The sequence below is a fragment of the Neophocaena asiaeorientalis genome, unplaced genomic scaffold (genome assembly GCF_003031525.2).
Source record: "Neophocaena asiaeorientalis asiaeorientalis breed wild unplaced genomic scaffold, Neophocaena_asiaeorientalis_V1.1 scaffold77, whole genome shotgun sequence".
NCBI lineage: Eukaryota > Metazoa > Chordata > Mammalia > Artiodactyla > Phocoenidae > Neophocaena > Neophocaena asiaeorientalis.
The window spans coordinates 10,501,949-10,519,584 of NW_020174645.1; the positions used below are offsets into that span (position 1 = coordinate 10,501,949).

The following is a 17,636-nucleotide window of genomic DNA, read 5'->3' on the forward strand; positions in this document are numbered from 1 at the left end:
AGGGCTTGTGTGCTGATGAGGGTGGGAGGCTCCGTGCTGACAGAGGCGAGAGAGGATTCTACCAGAGGCACTTGCAAGACTGCTACGATGGCCCAGGCGGAGGGCCGGGCTCGAGCTCTGATGGGGAGGAAGGCGGGTGGGACCACGTGATCAGGAGATGGGGCACAGCTGAGGCTTGTCAGGGTCCCACTGGCGTAGAAGTGGCTGGATCATTTCTTGGAACCGTGCTGTCGGGCCTCCAGTGATGTCGGTGGGTTAGAGCAGGGTTTCTCCGCCCGGCCTTGTTGACACGTGGGGTTGTCCTGGGGTTGCAGGGGCTTGAGCAGCCTCCCTGGCTTCCACCCACTAGATGCCAGTCACCCTCCAAGTCGTGACAACCAACATGTCTCCAGACACGGCCCACCGTCCCTGGGGCGGGGGGCGAAGGCACCCCCCAGTGCAGAACCGTTGGCGCAGAGGGGCACGGGAGCGAATGGTCAGGGCAGTGGTAACTGGCACGTCGTATGAGCGGTCACTGCCGGCTTTTACGTGCTCTGATAGCGCCGTCGTCAGGGTGGGGAGGCACGGACTCTGGCAGGCGCCCCCTGGAGGCTCCAGGCAGCCAGGTGCCCCCAGGGTCACCTGGAGGGTGACCACACAGCGTGTGCAGGCACCGTGCTGGCTTCTTCACGTGCATCACTTCATAGATTTGTAACCTTGCTTCACTGGTGGGGACATAAAGAATTTTCTGGACTTTGGGGGCAGTGACCTTTTTGCTGCGCTCGGTGGACTCGCTCTTGCAGGGCCAGGTCCACTCCAGACAGCCCCTGACGCAGGGGCTCCGAGCCCCCCGGGAGCCGTGCGGGCAGGCACGTGACCATCTCCATGGATTTTGTTCCCTGAGGGTTTCGGGTGGTCCCCCTGGGGCCGTCCCCTTTGGCTCCTGTGTATTTATAGTGGCTGCAGCCCCAGACACCATCATGGCTTGGGGGTGACCCCAGCCCAGATGGAAGGGTGTTTTCCTGCTGAAACCTGCTGTCTGTGCCCAGGCCTGTCATCAGGAGATGGCGGGCAGGGGGCTGAGGTCACTTTCTCAGCCTGTATTTCATTTGTCTGCTTCGGGGACCCAGGGAGAGGCTTCTGGCTTTGGCGAAGCCACCCCACTCAGACAGTTAACTGCCACGGAAAAGGCCGGTGACCTCGGTGGGGAGCGCGGGGATTCCCCTGCCGGGTTGCCTGAGCCAGATTCCCATTTGATTTAACGACACTCTCCTCCGTTAAATTGCTCCCCGCCCCACTCCAGTTTCAACTGGCGACAGTTTTCTTAATTTGCTGTAGTAAAATTGCTGGCAGCTACTGATCTGCATAAAAGCTGCACAGCCTTAGAAGCCGGGGCTTTCCGGGAGTCCGTGCCGGCTTCCCGGGTGCGCGTCCCGCTCACCATGTGTATCTTTCTTTATGTACGGATCCTCTGTGTGCTCTTAGAGGGTTTTCTTGTGTGATCGTCGACCAGATACACACAGAGGCGCAGGGTGAGGGCTGGCCGAGTCAGTTCACACCCTGTGGCCCCTGAGGACGCTTAACATTTCTGCCCGCACCTCTCACCAAAGACAAATGACGCATCACCTCACTGTAACGGACCTCCGAAGCCGGCTGTCGACTGCGGCAGTGAGCTCTTTCCAGGGTGTTTCCCTGGAAAGCCTTGTTGTGGCTGGAGGCTGGGGCAGCTGTGCTGGGGTCTCAGCCTAGGGCGCTGCCCTGCCCCTGCAGCCCCTCCACCCGGTGCCCGCCCTCCAGCCCGGGTCTTGGGCCGGGGGGACCTTATCTGTAATTAGCTCCCCTCGCTGCCCTAGGAATCCGGAGTCTCTGGCAGGGAGTGGGCGACCGCTTCTGTCTGTGCCCCTGGGCAGGAAGAGCGGACAGCCCTAGGGACAGGGCTGGCCCAGGCCTTCTAAAAAAAATGGTGTTTTTCATAAAATTAAAAAGTATATCCAGGGGACTCCCCTGGCGGTCCAGTGGTTAAGACCTCGCCTTCCAGTGCAGGGGGTGCAGGTTAGATCCCTGCTCGGGGAGCTAAGATCCCACATGCCTCTCGGCCAAAAAACTAAAACATAAAACAAGGAATGTTGTAACAAATTCAATAAAGACTTTAAAAATGGTCCACATCCAAAAAAAAAAAAGTATATCCAAAATTAGATTAAGAACAGAACCCACCTCTGGGAACTGTTGTGAGGTTTGCATCAGTTCACGGTGATAACGTTTGTAAAGTACACACAGCAAACGCTCAGAGAGCACCTGCCGATGTTTTCTTAAATACACGTAGGAACAAATTTCCGAGCGGTACAGAAAGAGAAGTGCGTCTTTATTGGCCCTCCTTCCATCGGCCCTGGTCCTTTTCCCTAAAGGGAACTGCCCTTGATGGTGTTATTCCTGACACAGACCGACGTGTACACGTGTATCTTTCGGTTCTGACTCACACAAAGTGGTGCTGAACTGCCGCGGCTCGCTCTCCCTCGTGCTGACCCCACAGGTCCACGGAGTAGGTGGCAGCCGTCTGCTTAGTGATGTAGGACAGAATCTGCAGCCATCTTTCTGCTCCTTGTTTGTTTTTTTCCCCCGTGTATGTATCTTGGAGCCTTTTCCATATCAGCAGGTCTAGATCGACCCCTTCTTCGTGGTAACCAATAGCCAGGGCGACCACGATTTATTTGGCTGGTGTGTTATTGACGGGCAGTGGGGTGTCAGCCCAGCTTTCACTGTCACAGAGGGCGCCGTGGGGACTTGGTCTTAGCACCATGGGCAGGAGCCCCATTTATCATCTCGTGTGTGTGCAGAGACTGGCACTGCCAGTGACTTGGCAGGTGGGAGGCTCCTGGGCCAGATGTTATCAGGGTGACTCACTTGGCCCTTTCCCCAGTGTCTGGAGTGCAGGTCGGCCCAGAACTGGTCTTACCAAGGCTGGTTTGAGGAGGCAGGACCAAGAAATGGCAGGAGGTGTCTGCTGCCGGCCGTACTGTTGGGAAGTGGCGGGAGGTGGCTGTGCCGGGTGGAGCGAGCCCTGCCTCTGTGCCCACCCTCTTCCTTTCCCACCCTCATCTGACCTGTCCTCCCTCGGGGGCGTGGGGGGTGGCCCTGGTGAGCCTGCACCACCTTCCGTCCCACAATCCAGCCAGTGAAGGAGACGCCAGAGTTCAGGGCGACCAGCCTCGAGCTGGAGGCGAACAATCCAGAATGTTCTCCCCATTCTCATGATTCTACCTAAATGGCCCCAGCCTTCTGTGTTGCAGGGTGGGGGGAAGATGGAGAGTGTACAGGCAGAAGCCTCTCACTGCACCCTGTGCTCTGTCCCCAGGAGCCTGATCAGGTGTACGAGGGCATCACTTTCGATGACTTCCTGAAGGTGGGTACCTGGAGGAGGGGGTGGGCACGGGGGCTGTGCTGGGGGCTTGAGGGGACCCCTGCTGGTCAGGAGATGGGCGTCTCTGTGGAAAGGGGTCAAGCCTGGGTGTGGCCTTTAAAATAGTTTAAACTGGTTTTACTTATTTTTATTGGAAGGGTGATGATAGGTATACACGGTCAGAACAGCTAAGTGAGTGCAAAAGGGCCTGTGAGGAAAACTCCATTTTTCTCCCCCCCCACCCCAAGCACCCTGTTGACAGTTGGAGCCAGGGTTCTGGAATGTTCTGTGCCTGTACGGAGACCTGCCCTTCACAGAAGCACACACTGGTGTTGACCGCGTGTGCTTCTGCCCTGGGGCTTGCAGCCCATGCTGCTTGTCTGGCTTCCTACCTTCCACCCTTGTTAGTGGACATTCAGGCCTCCCCCAGCCTTCACTGCTACAAACCTGCTCGCAGGCTGGGAACTGGGGCCCCTCGCTGCTCTGACAGGCAGATCCCTGTGGCAAGGAGTCGAGTCCCCCGTGCTCTGCCCGTGCTTTGGCCCTGAGCATCCCAACAGCGGTGTCCCCGAGCCCCTTCCAGGAGGCGAGGAAGATGGGAAGTCAGGGGGACGATACCCAGGGTGGCCCCCTGGCCAACCGCCAACTCTCCGGGCGGCCCCGAGGGAAACGGGCCTGTCCCTGGGCTGGGGCCAGGGATTCTGGTGAGCTGAGGGGCTGGGCACTCCCCCAAAGTCTGTGCCACCAACCTGGCCAGTCATGGCAAGAGGAAGGGGGCGGGGGGCACAGACCTGGGCCTGAGGGAGAGACCTGAAGGGCCTACTGGGCCGGAGGAGGACAGGCGCCCCACCCCCCCGCCGCCCCCAGGGCTGGGCAGGGCAGGCAGACTGGGAGAGGCTGAGTTGCCATTGGTGCCACAGGCCACCTTGGCTTGTTCTGAGGTCTGCGCTCCAGAAAAGTGATGACACCCAAGCAAGAACCAGAATAAGGAGTTAGAAGATCAGGGAGGCCAGGGAAGGTTAGGGAGGAGGGATGGCTGCTTTAAGCCAGAAGATAGGATGAAATCCAATTTTGGCCTCAGAAACCAAGCTTCTTCCCCAGAAGGCCGCCCCCGCCGCTGCCCCGCCTCTAGTGTTCCCAAGGCCGTTGCCTCTGCACCGTGGGAGTTTTTCATGACCAGCCGGCCCATCCCATTCTCTGAGCCCCACCACTAGCCTCTTGACACCTGGCATCACCCGGCCTTTGGCAGAAACCACCCACCCTGGCATCCAGGTATCTTCTCCTGGGAACATCTTGTTCACCTAACAAGGAAAGCACCTGGCGGACCGTAGGCATGTGACAGTGGCAGGAAATGTGCTGAGGCCTCCCTGCCACTTGGGTGCCCACAGGGCTCTGCTTTCCCCAGCCTCAAGGCTGTCCCTGGAGATGCTGAGGGCGACAGCTTGAGAGTTTGAAGTTCTTACATAAGCAGGGAGGCAGTGACAAGTCACTGCCCACCACGTCCCTCCGTTCCTGTTTGCATCCTGCCCGCCATCTCTCCATCTGTGGTCCTCCTGGGCCCCGAGTGGCCAAGGAGCTGGCGGGCGCACAGTCCCGCCCGCGTTGGGGCTTCCTAGTGTGGCAGATACAGGGTCTGGTGGCCTGAGTGTCCGCTAGGGCCCTAGCCAGGATGGACCGTGATGGCAGTGCCAGTAGCAGGTACGTGGTGATGGATGTGGGCTTTGGCAGAAATTACCTTTCCTGGGCATGAGCCTTGTCTGTCTGGAACACGGTGACCTCCTATCCCTGGGAGGTTGTGAAGACCTAACTGTTGTGACCTTTTAATTTATAATGATGGCTTAATGAAACCTTATAATTGCACAGCCCTTAACAGTTTATAAACCGCTTCCGTGCATGATTCCCCTGGAGCCCCCAAAACATTCCGTGAACGGGCAGCACAGGTGGTGGTCTCGACGTTTTTCTGGTGGAAAGGAGGTTTAGTGGGCTTAAGGAATTTGCATGAAAATCATAGAGCCTGAAGTGGTGGGTGGGATTCAAGTGACTTCAGCTAAGAGCTTGGATTCAGTACTTAATAATAACTTGCTGTGACAATCCATAAAGAATCCAAATGTCAGAGCCCAATTAACCAGCAAAAAGGCAGATGGAAGTTTCTCTTCCACGCTTCGCAGTGGATTCCACCTGCGGGAACTTCTCAGTGGGTGGCGGAGGAGGGCGGCTGGGAAGGTGGCCGAGGACTCCGGTGGGGATGCCCGCTCACACTGCTCCGTCTGTTCCAGATCTGGCAGGGGATAGACATCGAGACAAAGATGCACGTCCGCTTCCTTAACATGGAAACCATCGCCCTGTGCCACTGACCGCCCCTCCCCCATGGAGAACCCGCACTTGGACCCGGGCAGCGAGGCCCACGGGGGCCCTTTTGCTACAGCTCTTGTAAATAGTCAACATCCCTCACTCATCTCTTTTTCCCGCAGGGTATGGTACATGGGGCTTTGCTGTTTTTATCTCCAATAAAATAGAAAAAGGGTTTGTTAATGAACCTGGCTCCTGTCTGTTCCCCACGTCCATGCACGTGGCCTGGCCGTTTGGCGGCCCGAGGCTGGCTGACTATATGAGGAGCGAGGGGCAAGCCGCAGCAGCAAGTCTTCAGATGCTGGTTTGCAAGCGGATTTATTTTTCCCTTCCTTTCTGGTTTACTGTGGGTTAAATATTTGCTGTTTTCCCCGCATGAGTGCTGGGAATTCACCTGCCTTCGCAAGCCTAGGCAGGAAAGTAAGGAGAAGCAGCTCCTCACTCCATGGGGGCCGGGACTTGGGTGGGGCGGCGGGGGGGGGCGCTGCCTTGGCGCCACAACCGGATATTCAGACCCAAGGAGACAAGTGGAGCTGAGCCTGGGCCAGCTGCAGTGAGCGCCCGAGCTCGCCCCACGGTGCTGGGGCCGCCAGCGGTCCGGGCCTGGCGGGAACAGGCTGGGTGTGCCCTGCAGCCCTTCCTCAGGATGGGGGCCGGCTGCATGGTCTGGACTCCACTGTCCCCAGCGCAGCAGCAGCAGGGGAGGTGACTGCCCCAGGTAGCATCTCCCACAACTCCGGTTGTCACCTTCCAGCAGCGGGGTTTGAGGGGAGGAAGAAACAAAGGTCATTCATCTCGGTTGGTGGCAGTAGCCCATGAGTCAGCAGAGGGCTGGCAGTCGGTGGTGCCCTGGTGACCTGCTGACTCACTCGGGAGAGCTGCCATCACCGTGGTCACTGGTCACTGTTTACATTCCAGGCTCATTGCTTTCATCAACACTCGCTGGGAGGCACCTTCCTAGCCTTCCAGAAAAGTTCCCCTGATAATTAGCTATTGCTATTATTTGCATTCTTGAATCTGTAATTCAGTTTTGATGTTAAGTGTGCTTTATCTGTCTTATACCCACATGGTGTGGGGTTCAGAATGTAACAGGCGCCCCCTGGAGTCTTCATCCGATGCCCAGCGCCTGGTCTTCCCTTCCCTGAGGCAGTCATGGTGGTCCTTCCTCTGACATCGGCCCCCACCCCCCAGCTGTGTTGTGCACACGTTGCTCAGGACGGGATTAACGTCAGTTTTTAAAAGCCAGCAGGCGTCCCGAGGGCGGCAGTGGAGCTGAGAAACCCTCATCATTTAGACAGAGCTGGCGCAGGCATCCTGCCCTAGTGAGCCTGCGGTGGACCAGGCTGGGCCTCCGACCCCAGCCATGCCTGAGGAACGCCAGTCTCCATGATGCGCCTGACAGGCGGCCAGGGGCAGCGCGGCCCCATCTCTGGTAAGTGGAGAGCGGTCTGAAGTCACTTCTAGAGCTCTGCTTTTCTTAACTTTTTAAAAATTTTTATTTTTTAAATCGAAGTATAGTTGATTTACAATGTTGTGCTAATTTCTGCTGTACAGCAAAGTGACTCAGTTATACATATATATATATATATATATATTCCTTTTTAAATATTTTCCATTATGGTTTATCCCCGGAGATTGGATGCAGTTCCCTGTGCTACACAGTAGAATCTGCTTCTTATTTAGACTTGTGCTTAATTCCACAAATATTTTGACGTTTTCAAAGCAGTAGGTCAGGGCCAAGGCTGTGCTTCTTACCCTCCAGGTGCCGGCAATGGGGTGGGAAAGTGGGATGTGATCGCCCTCCCCACTCCCCCCCTTCTCCTGCTGCTGGGATCAGTTGCTCACACCCCTGGGTGCCTGGCTGCCCACAGAAGAAATCTAGAAAGGACTGGTGTGGAGAGATCTGGTCCTATTTAGGTGCTAGTTAGCTATCGTCCAGGACGGGTCTCCAGTGAGACCCCTGCAGCCTGGCAGAAGCGTGCGTCCCCGTGCCCTCCCCTGCCCCGCACTACTGCCAGGGACCCGTGGAGTTACAGAGCAGCACGGACTGCTGGTGTGGCCACCGTAGGCTGGATTTTCTGGGATTCTCCCAATTTGCTTCCATTTTCTTCTCAACAAAGGCAGTTCATTAATGTAAAGTGTTTTTATAAATAACAGATCTTCCATCAGCCCCCCTGCAGAGCCTGCGTTTGGGAGACATGGCCACTGTGAACAGCAAAGTGACTCAGTTATACATATATATATATATATATATATTCCTTTTTAAATATTTTCCATTATGGTTTATCCCCGGAGATTGGATGCAGTTCCCTGTGCTACACAGTAGAATCTGCTTCTTATTTAGACTTGTGCTTAATTCCACAAATATTTTGACGTTTTCAAAGCAGTAGGTCAGGGCCAAGGCTGTGCTTCTTACCCTCCAGGTGCCGGCAATGGGGTGGGAAAGTGGGATGTGATCGCCCTCCCCACTCCCCCCCTTCTCCTGCTGCTGGGATCAGTTGCTCACACCCCTGGGTGCCTGGCTGCCCACAGAAGAAATCTAGAAAGGACTGGTGTGGAGAGATCTGGTCCTATTTAGGTGCTAGTTAGCTATCGTCCAGGACGGGTCTCCAGTGAGACCCCTGCAGCCTGGCAGAAGCGTGCGTCCCCGTGCCCTCCCCTGCCCCGCACTACTGCCAGGGACCCGTGGAGTTACAGAGCAGCACGGACTGCTGGTGTGGCCACCGTAGGCTGGATTTTCTGGGATTCTCCCAATTTGCTTCCATTTTCTTCTCAACAAAGGCAGTTCATTAATGTAAAGTGTTTTTATAAATAACAGATCTTCCATCAGCCCCCCTGCAGAGCCTGCGTTTGGGAGACATGGCCACTGTGGGCACAGGCAAGCGTTTGCCCTTGTTCAGACCACTGAGGGCTGGCCTCGTGTCTTTGAAGCTTTGAGCCTCCGCTTACCTAAACTAATTAAAATGAGATTTATTCAGCCTGAGCCCAGTCCATACTGCTGAAAACCAAGCTGTTTGTTCACCGTCACTGAGGATGTCATCTAATCGGCAGAGTTGGGGCTCATTTCCACCAGAGGGCGTGCCAGAGTCCGCCTGGGGCTCCCCCGCCGGCTCCCAGGGCACTGTGTGCATGACGTGTTTGCACTCATTTGGTGGTTTCGGGAGTGATGGGGTCAGCTATTAGTTGGTGCGGACCTGCTCCTAGGAAGGGTGGTTATTCCCCACAGTCTGCTGGCCTTTGATTAGAAAGAACGAGGGTCACTGCTCTGGGTACGCGTCTCAGGACGGCTGTCTGGGCAGTGCGGTCTGCAGAGGCTGGAGGCTGGAAGCTCCGAAATGGCCCCTTACCAGCCGGACTGGTAAGCCCAGGAGGGGCTTTCTGGCTGCAGAGACCCTGAGGGAGTGTAGCACCCTCCCCCCATCTGAAGCAGCCTGAAGTAGGTGATGTTTGTTCTAAAAGTTGAGAAATTAACAAATGCACTTGTTTTACAGGTTTTTTTTTTTTTTTTGCGTGGTATGCGGGCCTCTCACTGTTGCGGCCTCTCCCGTTGCAGAGCACAGGCTCCGGATGCGCAGGCTCAGCGGCCATGGCTCACGGGCCCAGCCGCTCCGCGGCATGTGGGACCTTCCCGGACCGGGACATGAACCCGTGTCCCCTTCGGCAGGCGGGCTCTCAACCACTGCGCCACCAGGGAAGTCCCGCTTTTCCTTTTATTAGGAATTATACCCCTGTGACTAATCAGTGCTAAGTCAAATAGCTGAAGTCAGTGCTTCGAGGGCCTCAGGCTGTGTGTGTGGGTGGAGGACACGGGGAGCAGGGACAGTGTCTGCAGCCTGCGGGATGAGGGTGGGTGAGGTCACCTCTCTCCATGTTCTCCACCCATTTCCCAGGAATTGGGTTGAAAGCATATTACCAAGGGGAAAAGTTACCAGAACTGGGCTTTTGGCTGTTAAAAGAATACGGCAGTTTGACACAAACACGCCAATTTGGTAGGTTTACAAAAGGGCTGTGTAATGGAAATCTACTATGAGAAGCTCAGGGGAGAGCTTCTGCAGCCACGTTAAACATGAATTATGGATAAGGGAATGCAGTAAGATGACAACAGCTTCCAATTTTGGCCAAGCATCCTCTGAGGGGATGAATTACTGCTAGACTTTAACAAAACCATTCCATTTTTTTCTGATCCCAGGCACTGGCAAGTTCTCGATGTGCGTCACGTATGGATCGGACCCTTGTCCCTGAGCAGTTGAACCTGTCTCCACTGCCTGTGGTTCACCAGGCCGGAGCTGAACTGCAGGCGGCACAGTGACTTACGCAGGCTGATGGAGAGTTAAAGATACAAGTTGCCTTGGCAAGGGTTCTGCAAACACCTGCTTTGCAAGCTGTCCTCCCACACAGTGACCTTGGGAAGGCCTTGGAGAGTTGCGTGGGAGGGGCCGGGGTTTTCACCATGACTTCCCAGGGCGTCAGTGTTGCCTTTGTCTCCAGGCTCTTCTGGAATCAGTGAACAAGTGCCACAGGGATTCGGTAGTGGATGAACTTGGCCCCAGCAGGACTGAGGACTCTGACGGCCACACGGCGGCTGCTCTTCCTTCTCCTCTGTATGTTGACCAAGTCAGCAAGGGGCTAGGTTTCTGGTCTTTACCCCGGGAGTGGCCCAAGGGGCAGCAGTAAGGCTGGAGGATGTACCAAGAAGCAGTTTATGGCCGCCTCCATCTTAGAGACACGAGGCGGCTGCATTAGTGCTGGCACCGGGCGAGGGGACAGGAGACACAGTGGTGGGGCGGGGGGCAGCCTGCTCTCCCTTCCTAGGGGATGAAAAGGTCCCTGGCACAGAGCTTCTGCCCGGAAGCCCTTGCCCACCACCAGAGGCAGAGAGCAGGCTGGCACCCGCATGGCACAGGCCGGAGCCCGGCGAGAGGGGCTGTGCCATTGCCCATCCCAGGCAGCCTCCGTCCAAATCGCTGCACTGCCCACTGCAGCAGCCAGGGAGCCATCTGGCCTGGCCGCTGGTGACGTGGGCAGGTCTGCGAGGCCCAGGGCGCTACAGACGGGCGGCCAGCACCACACGCTCCCGGCTGCCACAGCTGCTGCCCAGAGCAAAGGTCCGAGTCGGGAGAGCCAGCCGGCCCCCGCCTCAGCCATTGTCGTAGACCTGCCCGTCCTGACAGGCCGTGGACGGCCTTAAGGAGAAGGCTGTGCCCTGTCATTTGAATGCAGAGTGGGACACGTGATCCCCTCAATCGTGGGGCCTCTGGTTCCGAGGAGGGGTACGGAGGACTTCATCCTGGTGTGGTCAGCTCTCGTGCACAGAAAGGACCAAAACTCCACTGTTGGGGACATTCAGTTTTTCCTCGAATCAGCTGAATCTGGGCAGCCTTGGTAGGGGAGGTGTTGCTGGCCCTGGGGTGTCTCTGCAAATGGATTATTGCCTGGGCGGCAGCAGCACCGTGGCAGCACACGGCTGAGACTGCAAAGCACAGCCTAGCGGCCGCAGATAAAACCCTCAGGACTGTGGTTCCCTTGGAGAACCTGATGACAGAGCCATACTTCCTCCCAGAAAATGCCCTTATGCACAATTTCACATATGGTTGTGTGGGTTTCTTGGATCCTGGGCTAGGAGCCCCTCTAATAGTGGTTCTGGGAAAAACTATTCAACATGTCAGGTGAGATTTCCGGGGTGGGGGGAAGCTGGTAAAGTGGTATGCCAGGGGACTGTCACCACGCACCTTGCCAGGGTGACAAGTAATTTCAGCAGTAAGTACATTTTAAAAATTTAATACTAGAACCAACATGGACATGTTATAAAGCAGAAAACAGTCATACAATGTTTTAAGACAGGGCAGAGATTTCTGGTGTTTGGCCCTCTGGCTCCCCCAGCGGCGTATCTGAGTCTCTTCTGTCTTTAGGGGAGACATGGGGCCCGAGTCTGAAAAGCAGAAGGGATACAGAAGAAAAGGAGACGCTAAGTCAACTAAGAATTCAGAACTTGCAAAGAAGCTCCCACAAAATAGCTAACGGAGACAAAGGTAAGATGGGATGAGCAGATGGGGGTGGACATGGGCCAAGATTTCTTTAAGCCACTGGTAAATGTTGGTTCCTAAAGGAACTTTGATCCTTTCCCCATCAGGCTACTTCTTCCAGAATGTAAGGAAGGTTTAAAGCAAAAAACACTGAACTTGGTGTGCTTGGAGATTATTTGGGTCCAATAAACCTCCTTCACAAAACCCAGGTGGTTTCCGTGAATGGGAGATGTTATCAACAGGCTGGGAGGAAAAACCCCATGCTTGTAACATTTACACTGGACCAGCAGTTGGCAGTGAATGAAAGTAGTTTAAAACTGTTTTTACTTTCAGTAAAATTTTCTGGGTCGAATTTCTTTTGAACTCTTCCATTACCCTTAATTCCCGCAAAGCTAGGAAGGAGAATGTATCTGCAAAATGAACTGTGAAATGAGACTGGAAGGGGCTGCTTCTTAAAAGGAAAAATAAACTTTCCGCAGTGGTCCAGTTGCATTAAGACTGTGAGAGGTGAAAACCGTATAAAGAGAGGTCACTAGGGGGTCAGAGCACCACAAGGCAGCGAGCGTAAATAAAGTACGTACTTCATTTGCTCACTGCACATTGGCTTCGTTTATGAAGTAACTGGGTTCTGAAAGGAAGCAGAAAACCCTCCTGACCAGGGTGATGATAGTGGAAGCACTGATGCCTTCCCGGGAAGGCAGCCTGAAGGAAAGCAGTGCTCTCGGGACTGAGGGGATGGTTCCCAGTCGCGGCTCTCTATGTGGCTCTGTCTAGTTGGATGTGGATTTTTTTTATGACTGAGGATCTTAATTTGAAAAACCTTCCAAAACCCTCACGACTCAAAAAGTTGTAGGACTCCGCGTAGTGGTGCATTTTCCAACCGCGCACGCTTGTGAACAGGAAAGCTTCACTTTGCTCTTGGATCGGTGGGACGTGATCCCCATGCTGAAAATACTCGGTTTGATAGTCCCTTGTGCCTTTTTTTTCCTTCATCAAGAGTTGTATATTTTGTCTTTCCAAAAACCTGCTTTCCGCTTTATGGTCAGCTTCACTATTTGTTGGTTTTCTAGTTCATTGAAGTGTATTTTTATCCTTTTTTAACTCCTTTAAAGAAGGATTTAACTCCTTCTTTCTACTTTGTTTTTCTGTCTTATTTTCTATAAAGTCATGACGTCTCCCCGCCTATTCGGGCCTCGTCCCCTGGGTCTTGGTGTTCAGTGCTTCCACTATCAATCATCACCCTGGTCTGGAGAGTTTCTATTTTCCATTTTTCTTTCCCTGTTTAAAACCAAGTTAATTCAGGAGTGCCTAGGGCTTCCAGGTATATGTTTTTGTTTAGCTTTTTGTTGATTTCTAATCGTACCACATTGGGACTGGGGGCACTGGATTGGACCTGTCTGGTATTGCTTTTTGTGTAATCTGAGATCTTCCTTGTGGCCTTCATACATGGTCATTTTTTATGCATGTTTTGTGGGTATTTGAAAAGGGACGGAATCCTACATCCATCACGTCACGCTTATAAATTAAGTAACTCCTCCGCATCACCAGCATGGATTTTGTTTCTCTGAGTAGTTCTGTCAGTTTTCTGCTTTGCTGTTTTGAAGGTACAGCGGACGGCGGCTGCTGCTCACAACAGTCTAAATCGTAACGCAAGGCTTTGTCCTCTTAATCCTTGGAAATGGAAGCTAGTTATCACACGGAAGCGACCTCTCGTGCTGCCCCGTGTTAGCTCAGTGGTTGAACGTAATGGTCCCTCCGCGTTCTCCCCTTCTCAGTCTCTACTCCAGAACCCATCACCTTCCACCCCACGCGGAGGATGGGTGTTTACAGTACGTAGAAAGTGTCTACTTTGTATCGTGCATTGCAGACACAATAGTCAGCAAAACAGTTATTAATGAAGTAGTTGTATAAATATATAATTATATACCATGTTAAAATCTACCGGGGAAAAGCGCTCTCTCCCAGGTTGGGTGGTGGTGTCAGAGAAGACGACCCAGAGATGAATTCTTGGTCTCAGATCCAAGGGCTCAGAGACCAGCATGTCCAAAGGCCCCCAAAGAAGCAAGGGTTTGGAGACTGGAAAGAGGATGAGCAGGGGTGCAGAAGGGCCTTCTCTCAGAGCTGGAGCAAGGGCTGTGTGTAGTGTACAGAATGATGTGGGGAGGTCCCAGCTTGGGCCCGGGCGACACTCTTGAGACAGGTGGGGAGCAGATGCAGGGCTGCGGTGGAGGAGCGTGGGGGAAGGAGGTATAAATCTGAGCCATCAGTGTGTGGTACTGAAAGCCATGAGAGAGAGAGTGAGAACAGAGTAAGATGAAACGAGCCTGGAGAAAAGCAAAGGCAGTAGAGGAAGATGTGGGGGTCACATAAGTGCGCCCTGCAGTTGCTTTTTTCCCCCAACACTTAAAACCTAGTGAGGTGCTCCTCTGTAGTTCTAAAATACACAGAATTGGTTCTTCCCATGTTTCTCCCAGCTCCCAAATGAGACAATTCTCTAGATGTCGTCACAGGGAAAAGCAAGCGCCAGGTCATAGTTGTAACCCGGTATGGTGTCACAGGACGAACGGCAGATGGGCACAGTGCTCTGAAAGGCCAGCCGCTCCACTGCAAACTCGTAGGCCTGGATCAGCCCCCGGTGTCTAGAGAAAGCACAGAGACAGCGGCAGGGTCAGTCCTGGTCCCCAGCCCCGCAATGACTTCTGTCTTTGCAGCAGGCACGTGCTGGAGACAGGAGAGCGAGTCATCGTGACACATGTCTGCTTCGGCCCCACAGTGTGTTATGGACGCTCCAGATCCCGGGACTAGAGACGAACAGGTGAGCAGACAAGTTTGATGGAGGGAACTGAGTGCTGGGAGGCATCTGGCTGAACAGGGAGGCAGGAAGGGTCAGCCTCAGGGAAGGCCTCACACGAGGCTGCTCGCAAGCCAGGCCAGTAGTAATCAGAAAGGGTCCCGGCTTCCCTGGTGGCACAGCGGTTGAGAGCCCACCTGCCGATGCAGGGGACACGGGTTCGTGCCCCGGTCCGCTTTGCCTCTGTCACTAGTATTCAATACCACAGGTCCCTAAGCCTTTTGTCTTGGGCTCTTGGCACATGTGGCCTCCTTCCCGCTCCCATCCCACCCCCCTGTAGCGTCCTGCTGAAGTGCTGAAACGCACTCAGCACGTGTTGTTGGCTAATCCCACCCTGGCCACATGTACGTGTATGCTCCTGACGAGCGGCTAAGCCTGAGGGGACCATCCTGTACGGACCACCGTGGCCTGGGATGTTCTGTTAATAAAATCAAGCTAAGAGTGTCTCGTCTACAAACCTGGACCAACCCAGCCCAAGCACTGACCTCCGGTGGGTGACGAAGTTGTCCAGGTCGGCGTTGCGCACCACCCTCTCGTAGGGCACGTGGGCCGTGATGAGGCGGTGGCAGTTGAAGGAGATGTGCCGCACGGGGTGTCTGGAACAGACGGGAGAGAACGCTCGTCAAGGTTAAGTCCACTGGCGCTCAGCACATCCCACCTTTGCTGCTTTGGTCTCGGAAGTCTGGAGCTGCAAGGGACTCTAGAACCACCTAAGCCAGCTTTTTCTTTTACAGAGGAGGAAACCGGGCCCCCAGAGGGGCAGTGTCTGCCTCAGTTCCCAAAGCTAGCTGGAGAAGGCCCCACGCCAAGCCTGCTCTGTAAACACGTCTCAACATCCCTGTGCTCAGTGGCTGACGCCCTAACACCTTGGTGCGTTGGGACACAGAGGACAAACAACCTGAGACAATTCGGACACACGCAATGGAGAACAGCACCATTTCTGCCCCCCCGGCTGGCCCTGGGCGAGTCACTCCAGCTCTCTGAGCCAGGTTCCCCAGCGGCAGGCTGTGTTGAGTGGTGCCCTACAAAGGCCCGCCAGTCCTGAAGTCAGAGGGCTACAAACGATACGTGTACTCTGCGTTGTGAAAGCCATTCAGAAAGTTTTGGAACAAAATGGCTTGAAACCTATGTAGCAAAGGCTTTTGTTCATTCTAAAAACTTTTTTCCAGCAGAGCACTGAGCCAGGAGACACAGGATAAGAAAGATGTCTAATGCAAGCAGATGCCTGCCATCAGAGGGATTCCCAACTGTTAAGAAGGTGAGATCCATTCCCACAAAAAATAACCAGTGTTTCTAGAGCACAAGAGGAGACACAGAATTCAGCACTTGGCAGCAGGAACAGGAGACCGCTGCAGAAGGGCTGAGGGGGAGGTCCCTTCAGGCTGAGCCACGGCTGTGCCAGAGGCAGGGACAGGCGTCTTGGCCACAGCAGAGGACTCTCTCAAGAGGAGTGCCTGAGTCCAGGGTTTGCGGCACCAACTGGAGAAAGTGTGGCTGGAGGACTTCGCTCAGGGCCCAGTGGGGCAGGAGACCGAGCAACAGCGGGACCAGAGCTTGAGAGGGAATCAGGCCCAGCAGCAGCAAGCTGTGTCGCGAGGACACGAGTGAGTACGAGAACCCCGGGCGGGAGCCGGACGAGGCAGCAGCCTTGCTTTGGTGGCCTTCTCCGGGACAAGCCACTAAGCACTGGTGAGAACTGCATGTGCACTTACAAATGAGTTAGGAAGGCTGGGACGGGACGACAGTTCTGGGCACGACCTCGCTTAGCCTGGCTTCCCCTGAATGACCCATCCGAGGGAGTGCAGCTTTTCAGGGAGAGAGAAATGAGATCTGCTGGAGTGCAGGCCTAGTGAACTAAACGGAGCTGCTGGCAGCAGTCCCTGGGGGCCTGGACTGCCGAGGAGGCTGTCCTGGAGGCCAGGTCGAGTCAGCTCTTTAAAACAGAAGGGTGTCCTTAAAGGCAGACAGTTCTGGGCCTCCCGAGCGTGAGAGTTGCCTTTTGGCACCACCTGGTGGCAACTCAGTGCATCACCACAGCAGGCAGGGAGGGACAGAGCCAACCAAGAAGCGTGGAGGCCACCGTGCTCTGAGAAAGATGCAGGCCCAAGCACTGGTTATAGCCACCTTCCAAGGAAGAAACCAGTTCCTCTTTTGACCTCATACTTATTAAGCTAGACTTGTGAGCAGTCTTCATTTTGCCACTCTCCGCAGTTAGTGGGAACACGTCTCATTCCAGGGGAGCTCGGTGCCCGTCTCACACAGGCACGGGGGCTGGATGGATATGGGCAACAGGGGAGAGCCTCGGGTCCGCTCCAGCCGACCCCTGCTCCAGGCAAGGCCGCCTCTGCTTTAAAGGTCAGACGCCAGTGCGCAACGTTTAACCAGCTGGGCCACCTTAGTATTCATTTACCTACATCCATACAGCCCTCTGCTGAACTTGGGAGAACAGCTCTTGAATTTTAGAGCTAAAGGTTAAAGTTACAAATTCCTCCTTAGTTGAAGCCTGAATACTTTGTCTGAAGCGCCCTTGTAAACAGTAAGGAAGATCAAGACTTCCTGGAGTGGAGGGGAGTGGGGGGGGGCCTGGGCCCGCCCCACCTGGGGGCAGATGGGCTGCCTGCAGTGCCTCTGCCTGCCGTCTGGCCTGCCCCACCGTGGTCTCTACCTGAGCTGGGAGCTGTGGCAGTCTGAACAGTGACCAGCGCCATTTCTGAGCCCATTTCGCAGCAGCTGACTTGCAGTGAGGACCACGTGGTAACGTGTGGACAGCACTCGCACAGTACCCGGCTCAGGGGCTGACTGATGCCATCATTGCTGCTACTGTGGTTACTGGAAGCACCTGAGGACCCACCTTACCTGGAGTGCACCTCCCACAGCTTCTGGTTCATCCGATAATCCCACACGGAGACCAGGCCCTCCTCGCCCCCGCTGACAATCTTCCAGTCGTCCATCTGGACTGAAGAGACTCCGAGCTGGTGGGCAGAGATGGACAGGGCGATCGTGTCAGTGCGGAGGTCGTGGATCCTCACCCTGCAGG

The 17,636-nt window shown here is 54.8% G+C and overlaps 2 protein-coding genes across 4 annotated transcripts in view; one reads left to right on the top strand and one right to left on the bottom strand.

The window, feature by feature from the left end:
• The window catches only part of TESC (tescalcin), a 66,178-nt gene extending 53,369 nt beyond the window's left edge, over positions 1-12,809 (top strand). The window contains exons 7-11 of one of the 3 annotated variants that reach the window (XR_003005006.1): positions 3,332-3,379; positions 5,653-5,806; positions 6,968-7,157; positions 9,279-10,326; positions 11,635-12,809. Coding sequence is in view for 1 of the 3 variants with exons in the window: in XM_024758567.1 (XP_024614335.1) it covers positions 3,332-3,379; positions 5,653-5,730 (126 nt within the window). In the remaining 2 variants the exon portion in view is untranslated. Of the gene's footprint in view, positions 1-3,331; positions 3,380-5,652; positions 5,913-6,967; positions 7,158-9,278; positions 10,327-11,634 lie in introns of those variants that run through there. The other 2 variants (XR_003005005.1, XM_024758567.1) reach the window with 2 other exon arrangements.
• Positions 11,488-17,636, bottom strand: part of FBXW8 (F-box and WD repeat domain containing 8) — a 116,667-nt gene continuing 110,518 nt past the window's right edge. The window contains exons 9-11 of the mRNA XM_024758565.1: positions 17,456-17,629; positions 15,085-15,195; positions 11,488-14,387 (exon numbers count right to left, since the gene is read on the bottom strand). Coding sequence (XP_024614333.1) covers positions 14,243-14,387; positions 15,085-15,195; positions 17,456-17,629 — 430 coding nt within the window. The 3' untranslated portion in view covers positions 11,488-14,242. The remainder of the gene's footprint in view (positions 14,388-15,084; positions 15,196-17,455; positions 17,630-17,636) is intronic.